This window comes from Panthera onca, chromosome B2, assembly GCF_046562875.1.
Source record: "Panthera onca isolate mPanOnc1 chromosome B2, mPanOnc1 haplotype 2, whole genome shotgun sequence".
Lineage (NCBI taxonomy): Eukaryota > Metazoa > Chordata > Mammalia > Carnivora > Felidae > Panthera > Panthera onca.
The window spans coordinates 99,838,956-99,853,385 of NC_138343.1; the positions used below are offsets into that span (position 1 = coordinate 99,838,956).

The 14,430-nt window shown below is 34.8% G+C and overlaps 1 protein-coding gene across 5 annotated transcripts in view; it reads right to left on the bottom strand.

Moving 5' to 3' along the window:
• REV3L (REV3 like, DNA directed polymerase zeta catalytic subunit) overlaps positions 1-14,430 on the bottom strand; it is a 172,940-nt gene that overhangs the window by 48,155 nt on the left and 110,355 nt on the right. For all 5 annotated transcript variants that reach the window (XR_013555709.2, XM_078447223.2, XM_078447224.2 and 2 more), the window contains 3 exons: positions 9,665-9,857; positions 8,106-8,217; positions 1,904-2,019 (listed from right to left, as the gene is read on the bottom strand). Coding sequence is in view for 4 of the 5 variants with exons in the window: in XM_078447223.2 (XP_078303349.2) it covers positions 1,904-2,019; positions 8,106-8,217; positions 9,665-9,857 (421 nt within the window). In the remaining variant the exon portion in view is untranslated. The remainder of the gene's footprint in view (positions 1-1,903; positions 2,020-8,105; positions 8,218-9,664; positions 9,858-14,430) is intronic.

Below are 14,430 nucleotides of genomic sequence, written 5' to 3' on the forward strand. Positions count from 1 at the left end.
AGGGTTACCTGATTCCAGAGAGACCATGTACACACATTCATCCCTCTTCTTTAATTTAAAGAGATGATGTTTACAAGTTTTTTTCATCTAACACTTACATAATGTTTACTGTGGTCTTAGGCACTGTTCTAAGTACTTCACAATTGCTCTATGAGATAAGTTGTATTATCATTCTCGTTTTACAGCTGAACAAACTGAAGTATAAATAGGTTAAGTAACTTGTTTGACATCACATAGCTAGTTAGCAGGATCACCAGGATTTGAACCTAGCTAGTCCTTCTCCAGAATCTGTGCTCTTTACTGCCTTCCTAACCATCCCCTTTCTACTGTACCATGTTGCCTCATAAAAATGTCTTCTGTGGTATTCTTAAAGGACAAGACCTTGAGGCTCCTGGCTGGCTCAGTCAGTAGGGCATGGGGCTCTTGATCTCAAGGTTGTGAGTTCAAGCCCCACACTGGGTATGGAGCCTACTTAAAAAAAAAAAAAAAAAAGTATATATACACACACACACACACACACACACACACGTGTATATATATGTGTGTCTATATATGTGTGTATATATATACATATATATGTGTGTGTGTGTGTGTGTGTATATAAATAAAGGACGAGCTTTCATTCATTCTTCTGATCTTAAGTCATATACCTTACCTGTTACAGCTAATTAAACTAGTATGTACACCTGAACATTCATGCTGCCTCTCCTGAATATTCAGAAACCTATCCCAAATGAATGTTGAGAAAATTGAGATATACCACACTATTCCTAGCATCCAAGGGACACAAAAGCTACAAGAAATTTATGCAGTGAAAACCCAAAATTATCTCTGCCTTTTTATTCCAAGCTTTTTGCATAGTTCAAAATATTTATGGTCTTTGAATCTTCTAGCTTCAGCCTTTCCCTTTAAAATTACTAACACTGGGGCGCCTGGGTGGCGCAGTCGGTTAAGCGTCCGACTTCAGCCAGGTCACGATCTCGCGGTCCGTGAGTTCGAGCCCCGCGTCAGGCTCTGGGCTGATGGCTCAGATCCTGGAACCTGTTTCCGATTCTGTGTCTCCCTCTCTCTCTGCCCCTCCCCCGTTCATGCTCTGTCTCTCTCTGTCCCAAAAATAAAAAAAAATTAAAAAAAAAAAAAAAATAAATAAAATTACTAACACTTAAGACATTGTACTGAAGTCATAACCTCTCCCAGGAGTTCTCTTGATTAGTTTTCATCAATATACCCAAAGTATATGCTGTTGTCCTAGTCAGACTTGTGACTTTAAAACCAAGTTATTAAAAATTCTACAGTTATAAGGAAAAACATAACTCTGAAAGGTGCTTTATCAACTTTAATTTTTGTATGAATGTTATTGCCTCCCTCCTTCGAACAGAATCAGACTTGTGGGAAACAGCCTTCAAAATTCATGCAAATTTTTTAGCCTGATACCCAAATAAAAATAAACAGCGTTCCAACCAAAAGCATAAAACATAGAACCAGACAAAATAAAATTATGGTACATCAGCCAAAGAAATGTTGTGTGCTTCATAATGATTATGAAGACTATCTCAGAATACAGAAAAATACTCACAAGATACTAGATGAAAGAAGCATAATAAAAATGGGAGAAATATGTGACTAAAGTTATATAAAAGAGGCTTACATATGTATATGAAAAATGACTGAAAGAAAAGACACCAACAAATATATTAACAGCATATATAACAGCAACATGGAGGTGTTTTTTCTTTTTTCTTGATTTTTGAATTTGTCCATAATGGAGTTACGATACATCTAGAGCTTACATAATTTAGTATTAAAATCAGGCTAGAACAATAGTACTTTTTAATACCTTGTCTTTATTCACTTTGTAATTTACTCTGTGGTTGAACCATAAAATATTCACAAGGCTTCGTACCTGGCACCCGAGAGATCATCTGACATAAATCAACACTTAAGGCAGCAGCCCTTTGTAAGAGGTAACCCCAGGAATGCATCTGAATTTCATATCCTAGCAGAATATCAGGATCATACCTAAAGGAATGAAAAAATTGAAGAAGGACCACACATTTGAAGCTTTAATCAGAAGAATTGTTTCTTTGTGATATAAAGTGCGAAAGATAAAAATCTATTCGGTTTCTCAGATGGAGAAGGGATGGTACAATGGCACCTATACACTTCCTATATAAGAAGGAATAGATTAGAGTTTCTGATTGGAAGCTACTTTTATAAAGCAAACATAGTTTTTACTGAGACTACATATTCATTTGATATGACTTAGGAAAGAAGCTGATAGAAATTGGGACGAGAGAGGCATTACCACTGAAGTACAAGAATGAGAGAATGATTGAGAATATCATGAGGGTAGGGGCAGGGTGAAGTGTGAGGGCATGTGTGGACACATGTTTTGAAAAAGATCCCCCCCAGGTCATTTTGTTGCTACTTCTCTACCCCTCTAACCTATATTGTCCTTAAACAGTTTTAATGCTGAGAAAGAAAATGAAAACATCTTCCTTTTCCCACTTAATTAATGACTTGTTCCTTACAGGAAGTAAGGCCTTGGTAATGACAAGTTTGTCCTCTAAACTTAAGAAGAAGGTGACTCAGCTTAATGGAAGAATGAAATATTAACAGGGGTGAGATTAATGTGGGGAAGCTAAGCAACAGAAACTAGGGAAAAAGGTGCTCACTGCAGTCACACAGTTGCACTGGTAAAACTGCACTGATAATGTGCATCCAACTCAGAAAGAGCCTCTTTGTGGCTCCTCTTAGGACTTTCATAGTGACCACCACAGAAAAATGTTTGGTTACAGTGCAAGGAAAAATAAACTTGAAGATATACTTCGATGGAAAAATTGTATGAGAACAAAAACTTTGAGAGCAAAAGCTATGATTATGCTCCCAATTAGAAGCTCTAAATTACTGATTATTTTCTTACTGATAAAAGCCAAAAAGCAGAGTGAAAAATCGTAAAAACCTATAAATTTGGGTTTTACCTCATTGGTTATAGTCACTCTGAATTGGGGAATGTGCAGCCTGTCCATATTGTATTATTTAACACCTGAAGTATCACTCAAAGTATCCTAGTAGTAGGATCCTACTAATTTACTGATGCAAGCTATAAATGGCTACTCTGGAAGTCTCTGGTATAACAATGAATCATAAGCAGATCATGAGATCTATTTTTAGAACAGGTTTGCTAATAGTTTACCATATTTCCATAACTGCTTTCTTAAAATGATGGGGTTGAATGGCTTTAGTTTTCACTTAGTCAACGAATACAAGAATGTCACAAAAATGTCTCATTTTTAATCCTGGAGTATATTTAAATGGCTGATGTCAAAAGAATTAGGTTCAAACATTTGCAACATCATTCTTTTTATTCTCTCCATCCCTTAAAGGCCCTATCAAAATACATTCTATAATATAAATTTCAATATCTGGTAATCTGCTTGTGACCTGCTATTATACCATGGACTTACAGAATAGCTCTCAAACTTGTCAGGAGAAAAAGATAATGTATATATTATCCATGTGTTTTTCTCTATACAAATAGGGTTGAAATTTCTGAGAAAACCACTTGACCAATTTAACAGAACAGCCAAATGGACCTTTTCACCAACCTACAAAAAAGTGTTTTCTTGGAAGAAAGTGCCTCATGGCTGGCAATTCTGGAACAAAGGGCAGGGGTAAGACATGAGTACGGGGAAGCAAAGGAAAATAAGGCAATAAGCAACAATGAGGCAAATATTCAATCTCAGAGATTAAAAGCTAAAAAGGTAGACTAATTCTTAAACAAAAAGTCCAGAAAGATCCTAGGGGACCCAAGAAAACAGAAGTCTCTCAACAGTCTTCCTGCTCATTAGTCTTCTAACATAACATCTAATAGGTTAACATATCTTTGTTGATAGCAATTTCATCAATTCTTCAATTAAGTTAAACTCTCTTCAGGGCAGTTATCTGACAGACAAGTGCATCTTCCTGAAAACTATGCACCGTCTAAATTTGAGAAATTGGGGCAGAAATACTGTATCAAGTGGCTCTAAGGATTATCAGGGATAGGAGATTTGAAGGATTCCCATACACATATACCAGAACCCATGCAGTTGACTGCCTCAATACCAAGAACGACCAGAACAGGCATTACAACATGGCCACAGTTGGCCTTGATCTTAAGAATGTGGAAGGTTGCTGGAGTGCCTACTGCATATATTTCTAAGCACAGGTACATGAAGAAGATGCCAGATGGTTACAGAGCCCTTCTTCTTCTATAAAGGCAGTTCTGACTTCTTTATCTGAATTTCCCAGATTCATAAAATATCTTATTACTGCAAGGATTATTATTCCAGTTAGCTATTTGCTATGTTGCAGCACCTAACAGAGTTCGTTAAGTACACTTACTTTCTGATGTTTTGAAAAAATATGTATATTTTTAAAAGTTGTCTATTTTATAAACTGCTACTGCTCAGAGATGACTGCTGAAAAAATAAAAAACCAGAAAACACTCTGCTTCTCTTAACTGATTAGATTTTAGTCCTTTCAATATTTTCCAGATCTATTATGTATATTTATTTTTTGACCTAGAGGCCATTTCATCTAAGGAGACTCTTAAGGCTGATAAGACAGGTCTCAACTCAAGTTCAAAACCACAAGAATTTCATTTCTTCTGTGAAAACATTTGGTGACAATAACAAAATCTTTGTGACTTGTTCTTCAATTTTGGTGACTTTTATCAACTCTACCTGGTTTCTAAAAGTTATGGAAAGAACAAGGTTGGGTAGATGGGATTAGTGGTGAAGGAAAAAATAAAACTGGAGAAAATAGAAGCAGCAGAAATATGAAAATGATTTACTTGCTTAGGCAAAAAAAAAAAAAAAAAAAAAAAAGCTGTTTCCGCAACTAAAATTTTAAATAACCCATTAACATCTGTACAGAAGAGAGATGAGGGGGTTCTAACTAGGCAGTGGCAATGGCAGGGTGAGGTGGGGGAAAGGAATGATCTTGAAACATAATTCTGAGGTTAGATAAATGTAATATATGCATGCAGGAAAGAGAAAAAGGAAGAAATCAAAGCTTATATCCAAGTTAGGAAGGCTGGGGAAAATGGAAAATTATTAATAAGTTCAAGGAAATACAGAGGAAAAAAATGATTGTGACAACACAATGGATTTGGTTTTACTTGTCTAATATAATTTCATACTACTTTTTATGTTTGCCATTTGAGGACATATAATATTAAGAATGGAAAAATACAAACAATAAAACTCTTAAAGTGTGCATCTATATTTTATTCAATTTTATAATTTAGCACCTACTATTATACCTTACACTCAGAGTTAACATTTATGTACTGACCAGGCTAAGAGTTTTATGTGCATTATCTCATTTAATTTTCATATCTATTACCCATTTTACAGATGAGGAAACTAAAGCTTAGAGAGATAAGTAACTTGCTCAAGACAAAAAAACATATGCAATGACTTGGAGCTACAGAGTATTATGCTAAGCAAAATAAGTCAGTCAGAGAAAGACAAACACTACATGATTTCACTCACACGTGGACTTTAAGAAACAAAAGCAAATGAAAAAAGGGGGGAAAAAAAGAGACAAACCAAGAAATGGACTCTTAGGTATAGAGAACTGATGATTAGTGGAAGGAAGGTGGGTGGGGCAATGGGGGAAATAGGTGATGGGGACTAAAGAACGCACTTGCTGTGATGAGCAAGGGATGATGTACTGAACTATGGAATCACTATATTGTAACCTGAAATTAATATTACACCATATATTAACGAACTGGAAATTAAAATAAAAACTTAAAAAAAACCCTGTCCTTCCAGTAACATCTTCCATTCATTAAGATATATAAGTTTAAAATATAGATGCAGAAGCATATAAAATAGCCATATTCTTAAAAAAACAAAACAAAACAGAGCTGGCTGACTTCAAAATCTATGTTGTTAATAGCCAAATTATGGAAAGAGCCTAAATGTCCATCAACTGATGAATAAATTAAGAAATTGTTGTTTATATACACAATGGAGTACTACACGGCAATGAGAAAGAATGAAATATGGCTCTTTGTAGCAACGTGGATGGAACTGGAGAGTGTGATGCTAAGTGAAATAAGCCATACTTAGAAAGACAGATAACATATGTTTTCACTCTTATGTGGATCCTGAGAAACTTAACAGAAACCCATGGGGGAGGGGAAGAAAAAAAAAAAAGAGAGGTTAGAGTGGGAGAGAGCCAAAGCATAAGAGACTCTTAAAACTCTTAAAAACTGAGAACAAACTGAGGGTTGATGGGGGGTGGGAGGGAGAGAAGGGTGGGTGATGGGTATTGAGGAGGGCACCTTTTGGGATGAGCACTGGGTGTTGTATGGAAACCAATTTGACAATAAATTTCATATATTGAAAAAAAGTAAAAAATAAATAAATAAATAAATGTATTTGTTAATTTTCAAAAAAAAAAAAAAGAAAAAAACCCAAACTAAAATCTATGTTGTTAACAAAGCCTGTGTTGAGTAGGTACTCAACAAAGGGGCTGAAAGAATAAAATAATCTTTTAGGGGCCCGTTTAGAATAATTATAAAGGACATTACAGAACTGAAATGTTGTTATTTAGGCACTTAATAACCATATGATCTTCTAGTGTAAGAACCAGAAATTAGTTTTATTTTGTTTACTACATTTTTCTTAATGACTGATATAATTCATGTTATGGACATGAAGAAAGTTACTACACTTGCAAATGATTGCTAAAATTCTCAATGTTGGCAAATAAGCTGTTGTTGGGAATATATCTAACAAGGAGTACACAAGCATACAAAGCCCAGGGACATTATTGAACATGTGCTGGCACACAAAATGGTATTGACTAAAACTCTGCATGTTCTTTTTGCTAAGCTGCTTGCAGAAATAAAAGTGTGGGCACTGAAGCATCTGACATGTTGATGACAACCTCTGTGAGAAGATAAAAGGTAGGAATGACAATGGCAAGACTCAAATGGGTTGGAATCCATCCAGTCACCAGTACTATAAAGAGTAAAAATACTTTTCTCTTGTTTCCTCCCTAGAGTGGTGGGTAAGCAGTGCATTATTTTTGACGTCCTGACATTTAATTTAATTTTGTTTTGTTGAAAACATGTTCTGGTTTTCTAAATTTCAAAATGGTTTATGCTAACGCATCTGGGTGGGACTGAATCAGATATTCAGTCTGTAGGATATCATCTTGATCTTTCATGCAGAATACTGTCTCAGTTCTACAGGAAAGAGTTCAACTACAGAAAGCAAACCACAGAAAGCAAAACAGAAAGGGGTGAGTGTAACGACACGCTCAAGGAGAGCTTTTATCCACACATAAAGATACAAAGGCTATTTTCCAGCCTGCTTTAGGTATTTAAAAACCTAAGCCTAGCAATAGGCAGAAATTTTAAGTGCCTGGAAAAATGAAGCCTTTAACAGAAGGGTCCATAGTTACCAAAAGTTATAGTCTTTAGAAAATGCAAAAGATTCACTTAATTATTTTTAAATTAAAATACTTCTGTTTTAAAAAATCCTTTTCATAAATTTGACAAGATTCTACTATCAATCATCCAGGCCAACCATCAAATGATCAAAAGAGATTTTTAAGGAACTATGTATTACAAAAGAGTATGGACCACATAATCCTAGATTTACGAATAGATTGCATACTAACACTTTTTGAAAACATTGGTTTAGAACTCAGAAAACATAAAAAAAAAATGTATTGAAATGTGGCTGACTCCCAAGGTAGAAGCCTATTTAATGAATAATACAATTTAAGTTTAGTACAGTTCCCCATTATTTCACTACCATAGAAAAATCACACTAAAATCCAACTGGGAAAGCCAGAGTTGCTAAATCAATATTTCTTCTTCAATCTTGAGAACAGAATATTGTTTTGCCGTCCCTAGTCTGCTGGAAATGGTGATGGATGGTGATGAGAGGTAAGGGCAAAATTTTTCCAAGGATAATTTTAAGGGCCACAGGAAGAAATTCTCTTATTCTTTCCTACCTTTGCCCATATTATTAATCAAGAGCAAGAAAGGACCCTCTGAACAAAAGCTGGAAAAATCAGAAAATACAAAACAATACCTTTTTATTATATTTGCAATTTCTTGAAAAAGTGCCTTCTCATCAGGTGCATAGGTAACTTCTAGTCCTGTGATTCCAGATCTAATCAGTAATGGGGTCTGATACCTGATATCTAAAAAATAAGCAAAACGTTTATTACACACATTGTGTAAGTAATATAAACCCTAAATTTTGAGTGAAATTATGCTACTGAAATACTTTAAATTAAGAGAGCATTCCCCAGGGGTGCCTGAGTGGTTCAGTTGGTTAAGTGTCCAACTCTTGACTTCGGCTCAGGTCATGATCTCATGGTTCATGAGCTACAGCCCTTCCTTGGGCTCTGTGCTGACAGCGTGGAGCCTGTTTGGAATTCTCTCTTTCCCTCTCTCTCTCTGCCCCTTCCCACATGGAGTCTCCCTCAAAATAAACATTAAAAAAAAAAGAGCATTCCCCAAAGTAAATACATAATTTAAGTCTATTTCTTAAAAACTTTCCTAAAGTTTTTCTAGTTTAATATGCAACTGAAAATTCAAATTTCATTCCGTTATTTTCCTGAAAAGTCTACAGTCACCAAATTCCTCAAGTAATAATGTGTCACCTCAAAAAATTTCATTACTTTGCTTCTGCCTTTACTCTTCCCATAGGAAGAGCTTTGTTTAGTAGAGAATATTTTATTTACTTTTTTAAATGTTTACTTTTGAGAGAGAGAGAGTGTGCACACACGCATGCAAGTGGAGGGAGAGCAGAGGGAGAGGGGGGCAGAGGATCTGATTCGAACTCTGTGCTTACAGTAGAGCCCGATGGGGGGCTCAAATTCATGAACAACAAGATCATTGCCTGAGCCAAAGTCAGATGCCTAACCCATTGAGCCACCCAGGTGCCCCTAGTAGAGAATGGTATGCTGGTAACTGTTTATAACTACCTCCTAAGGAAAAAAAAAAAAAAAAGACCTGATTTGTAGTGCTTGCCTTTTTCCATAAAAGACTCCTCTCCATGCTGATCTCAAACTACCAATGTGACACCAACTAGTTCAAAGAATTCATAAAAATTTAATAACTGGATTGTGAGCTGGTATAAGTCAGCTCAAGCACACCATTGATTAAACTGTAAATTCCTACATGGTTTTGTTCTGTGCTAAGACTTCCTTCTCAGCTGACTGAATTCATGTATTATTATTCAAAACTGCAGAAGGACACTTGATATTTTATAAAATGCCTTTATATGGTATATTATATGAAGAACATCTAAGCCAAAAACATACATATGAACAAAATTGGAATACATCTTAAAAGTCTCTTTTAATCCATTAATTGACACTAATAACTTCTTAAAAGCAAAGAGAAACTCTGTATTAGCAGCAAAACACCAGCAATGCATACATAAGGAAGACTGTTCACCCAACTTACAGATTATCATTTTAATTCAGTATTAGCAATTAATATACTATAAAACAATACTTAGAACAATATAAAAGGAGTTCCTTATACTTGGTTGGCTTAGATCTCCAGCACAGAAATTGCCCCATTAAAAGGTTCATCCTAGGGTGGGTAGGTACAAAATTAATAAAAATGAACAAATACCTTGGCTGGAGACAGGCTTGTCTTTATCAATCACTATTACACCTGTGAGTTCTGTTTTGTCTGTATCGGGTAGTGGAGTGTCAGATGAAATGCAGTAAAACAGAGCACAGATTGGGTCAAATTCAGGATCTGGTTCTAAGTCTCGTCTAGTTCGAGCATGTAACTCCACACTGATTAGGGTAAGATTTTGTATCTATAAAAGGAAATAAAAATTAGGATTTTAGATTATTTTTTGGGACATGTTGAAAGAAATGTTTCACCAAGATTCCAAGGAAATATGTGTAAAATTGAAAAAAAAAAACCATAAAGGACACAGCCACAGTTTAATACTCCACAGATTAAGGATTTTCACTTCTAAGATTAGATTAAATTAATTCATGTTTTTATTCTAGAAAAACTGCTTATGCTATAATTTCTCAGTGACAATACATACTTAAAACTATTTCTTTAAAATACATGCAAGTGCCTCTCAATTTTTTCATTCCTGTTTGAGAAAGAGAATGACTAGTCCAAGTGGTTGTTTATTTGAATCAAAGTCTGCTACTTTTTACTTTCTACCCAGTTAACTATGGTTTCACCTATACTTTAAAAAGAGCGATGTATTTTAGTTTGAAGCTCCTATTAATTCTCTACTACTTCAATTTACTTCTGTATGTACTGGGCAAGTTTTTTTATAATAGTTTTTCTTTAAAAAATATCATAAGAATATTATGGCATCAACTACAACAATAGCTAGATTTCTGCCCATACACACTTTCTTTTTGGCAAAAATGCAAAAAAAGGTAGTATTTTGCTTTTTATACCTACTTTCCTATGTTAGTAAAAAATAAAAGGATTTAACTGTAATTGAGTAGAAACTCTGGGTAAAAAAAACAACTTAAGTTAGATTCATGATTACAGCCAGAATTATAACCATCACTGTACCAGTAATACCTGGCAATAGAAAAACAGTAGACTACTGTTACAATATTGGTAATTATTGAAGTCATATAGATTTAATGAACGATTTGTATTTTGTATTTATTTTGCATGCCAGCTGTTGAAGAAATGTAATCAATATAAGGCTCTCACTAGTGATGTGAGTAGAATTTAGTAAACTTCTTTGGAGGACAATTTAGAAGTATCTATCAAAATTAAAAATAGACGTATCCTTTGATCTAGCAATTTTATTCCTGAGAATATATCCTGCAGATATAATCATACATGTAGCCAAAATTTATGTATGAGGATGTGCATTAAAAATTATGATATTTCTAGTCTTTCATAAGTCATAAAAGACTAAAAACATAAATGTCTATCAGTTGAGGACTGGTTACATAAATTATGTGACATCGCATGAAGACTACATACAATGGAATACTCTTTAACCTTTAAAATTTTCAAAAGAATTAGCCAGATCTGGATGTTTTAGTACGAAAAGATCACCATAATACATTGAAAAGTGGAACCAGTGAGTGTAGTATGTGTATATGTATGTAAAAAATGTTAAAGCACATGCATAGGAAATGTCTGCAAAGAGACGTAACAACACAGAACTACTTCTACTGCCTTTGGGGAAGGAGACTACTTAGTCTGAGGTAGGAGGGAAGCTTAATTTTCATTGTAAATCTTTTGGTCCTGATTGAATTTTTTTTACCATATACATGTAATGTTGTGTGTATTTGTTAGTAAATTTGTAGTTAAGTACTTTTTAAACTATAAAGAACATTAACCATGCAGATAGAAAGCATAAAGAATAATAAAACAAATATCCACAAATCTACCACTTTCCTTATACATTGCTGTTTCTCTAAGTTTATTTTTGAGAGACAGGGATAGAGAGAATTCCAAGCAGACTCTGAGCTGTCAGCGCAGAGCCCGACACAGGGCTTGAACCCACAAACCATGAGATCATGACCTGAGCTAAAATCAAGAATCTGATGCTTAACCGACTGAGCCACCCAGGCACCCCTATAATATAGCTGTTTCTATTACAAAACAATCTAACCAGGGCCACCTGGGTGGCTCAGTCCATTAAGCATCCGACTCTTGATTTCAGCTCAGGTCATGATCTCATGGTTTGTGGGTTCAAGCCCTGTGTCGGGCTCTGCGCTGACAGCTCGGAGTCTGCTCCCTCTCTCTTTGTCCCTCCCCCACTTGCTCTCTCAAAATAAATAAAAATAAACTTAAAAAAAATTATTTAAGGGGCGCCTGGGTGGCTCAGTTGGTTAAGTGTCTGACGTCAGCCTAGGTCATGATCTTGCAATTTGTGAGTTCGAGCCCCCCCATCAGGCTCTGTGCTGACAGCTCAGAGCCTGGAGCCTGCTTTGGATTCTGTGTCTCCCTCTCTCTCTGCCCCTCCTCTGCTCATGCTCTGTCTCTCTTTGTCTCTCAGAAATAAATAAATGTCAAAAAAAAATTTTTTTTACTTAAAAAAAATCTAACCAATAAAATGGGGAGCTAAGGGAAAGAACTTCTACTTTTAAATATATATATAAACCTAAAGAGCATATATTTTTAACACAAAGCACGTATTAATTTAGCAAATAAAAAAATGTAACTGGAAAACCTTTCCCTAACTCAAACAAAACAAAACCAAAAAACTGGTTTAGTTAGAAAAGGATGAACATGTGCAAAGACTATGGAGAAGACTGAAGACAATTTCAGGTCAAAAGATTTGTGGAGGTTTATTTATTTAGTAGGTCAAACTTCACATTCAAATTTTGCCCTTTCTATTCTTTGATATAAAATGCACTGATCTTAGGGGCATTTTCTTTATAAGCAAATATATGAAATGAAGAGATGGGGCAGAGATTTACTGAGTATGACTAAGAAAGAGGTAGGGGACAAAGGTGGATGAGGATTATACCCCTTCTCTTCTACCCTGAGTATTTATATGCAGAAGAGAGAGAAGTTAGTGTAGCATAATGGGACACAGAAGAAAAAGTGCTGAGGGCACAATTTCCCAGAAAAAGGACAGCATACACAGTGCAGATTTTTTATGGCTCGTTCCCTATTTGACCACCAGGTGGCTGTTTGTAGTATGCCTTGAGGCCTTCTTAGGGAAGAAGCTGTGAGCAACCTGCCAGTCCTCCCAAGTGATTTTAACTTCAAGAGGGCCCATGATTCTGAGATGAGGTTATGTAGAAATAAAGAGCATAAGAAGAAGATTAAGTTTTTCAAATAAATAAAGGATAATCAAATGTAACAAGTATTTGCTAAGGTCTATTTGCTTTAATAAAAGATTTTTTTATCATGGTATTTTATTTTTCTAATTTTGGGTGTATTCTTCATTAAGACATGTATTCCTGAGTTTATTACTTAGTTTATCTTGGCTACAGAGAATAGTACAGGGCCAAGTAGATAAAATTCAGGAACTAAATGAAATGCTGTTGAATGGAAAAATGTACAAACAATTAGGCAATTAGACTATGTTCTAATCTACTTCTAGAAAAGTACAAATCTTAGTTCAAATTTAGGATAAAAATGAGGACAATATTTGAATATTTCTTTTAGTTTATGCTCATCCTTAGAACAGTTTAAGACAGAATTGACTTGAGAACAAAAACACAAAAAATAAATTGAATTCTGTGCTCTAAAGAGGACAAGGACCTAAAACAACTGTTCAATGGAAATATCATGGGGGTGCCTGGGTGGCTCAGTTGATTAAGCATATGACTCTTGGTCTCAACTCAGGTCATGATCTCATGGTTTGTGAGATCCAGCCCTGTGTCTCCTTGGGATTCTCTCTTCCCCTCTCTCTCTCTCTGCCCCTCCCCTGCTCCCCCTCATGTGCGCTCTCTCTCTTTCAAAATAAATAAACTTAAAAAAAAAGTGTAACGTGAAAGTCACATATAATTTAAAATTTTCTAGTAGTCATTTAAAAAAGTAAAAATAGGTTAATTTAAAAATATTTTCATTCAATACATCTAAAATATCATCCTTTCAACATGTGTAATTAATATAAAAATTACTAATGAATATTTTATATCCTTTCTTCCTGTTTAAAGTCTTCAAAATCAGTGTGCATTTTACATTTATAGCACATTTCAATGTGGGTGCTAAATTTTTGCGTGGAAATAAATACTCGACCTGTATTTAGATATCATAAAATTTACAGTTGAAAAAGTAGTTTTAAAAACCTAAGTTGTTCCACACATACTTAAAAGTTTTCTAGTAAACGAGTCAAGTATCAGTTTTAAATCTAAATTATTTAAATAAAATATAGAATTCACTTCCTAGATGGATAAGGTAAATTTTAAATTCTCAATAGGCACATTGCTAGTGGTGGCCAGCACAGGTATAAACAATGAAAATATACTCTAATTTCCACTTTACTGCCAGTCAGATATGTGTTCTGAGTTGTGTTTTCTTTAATACAGATAAATTTATAGTGATCCATTCGCACATATTCTCTACTCCATCCTGTGACCAACATACATTCTTACAAAATAGCTTCCTACTCTTTGGCATATGGTCTGTGCTGTGAAGGGAACTGGGTTATATAGAGATTATGTGAGCAAATGAATTGTAGCAAATGAATTAGCAAGCACTAATCCACTGAACCAACCAAACAGAAAATACTAGTAAATATCTCATTTAGGATATAACATCCTAATATAACAATCCCAGAATAATATAGAGATTTTCTAATAGTTATAAAAGCTTTTCCAATTTTAGTTTCTATAACCTGAATTTCAGCTATAAGATTTGTGAAAACTGTGAAACCACAAAGCAGTCTAACTGATAGCTACTTTAAAAGTTTGTCTATTTTATATAGATACATA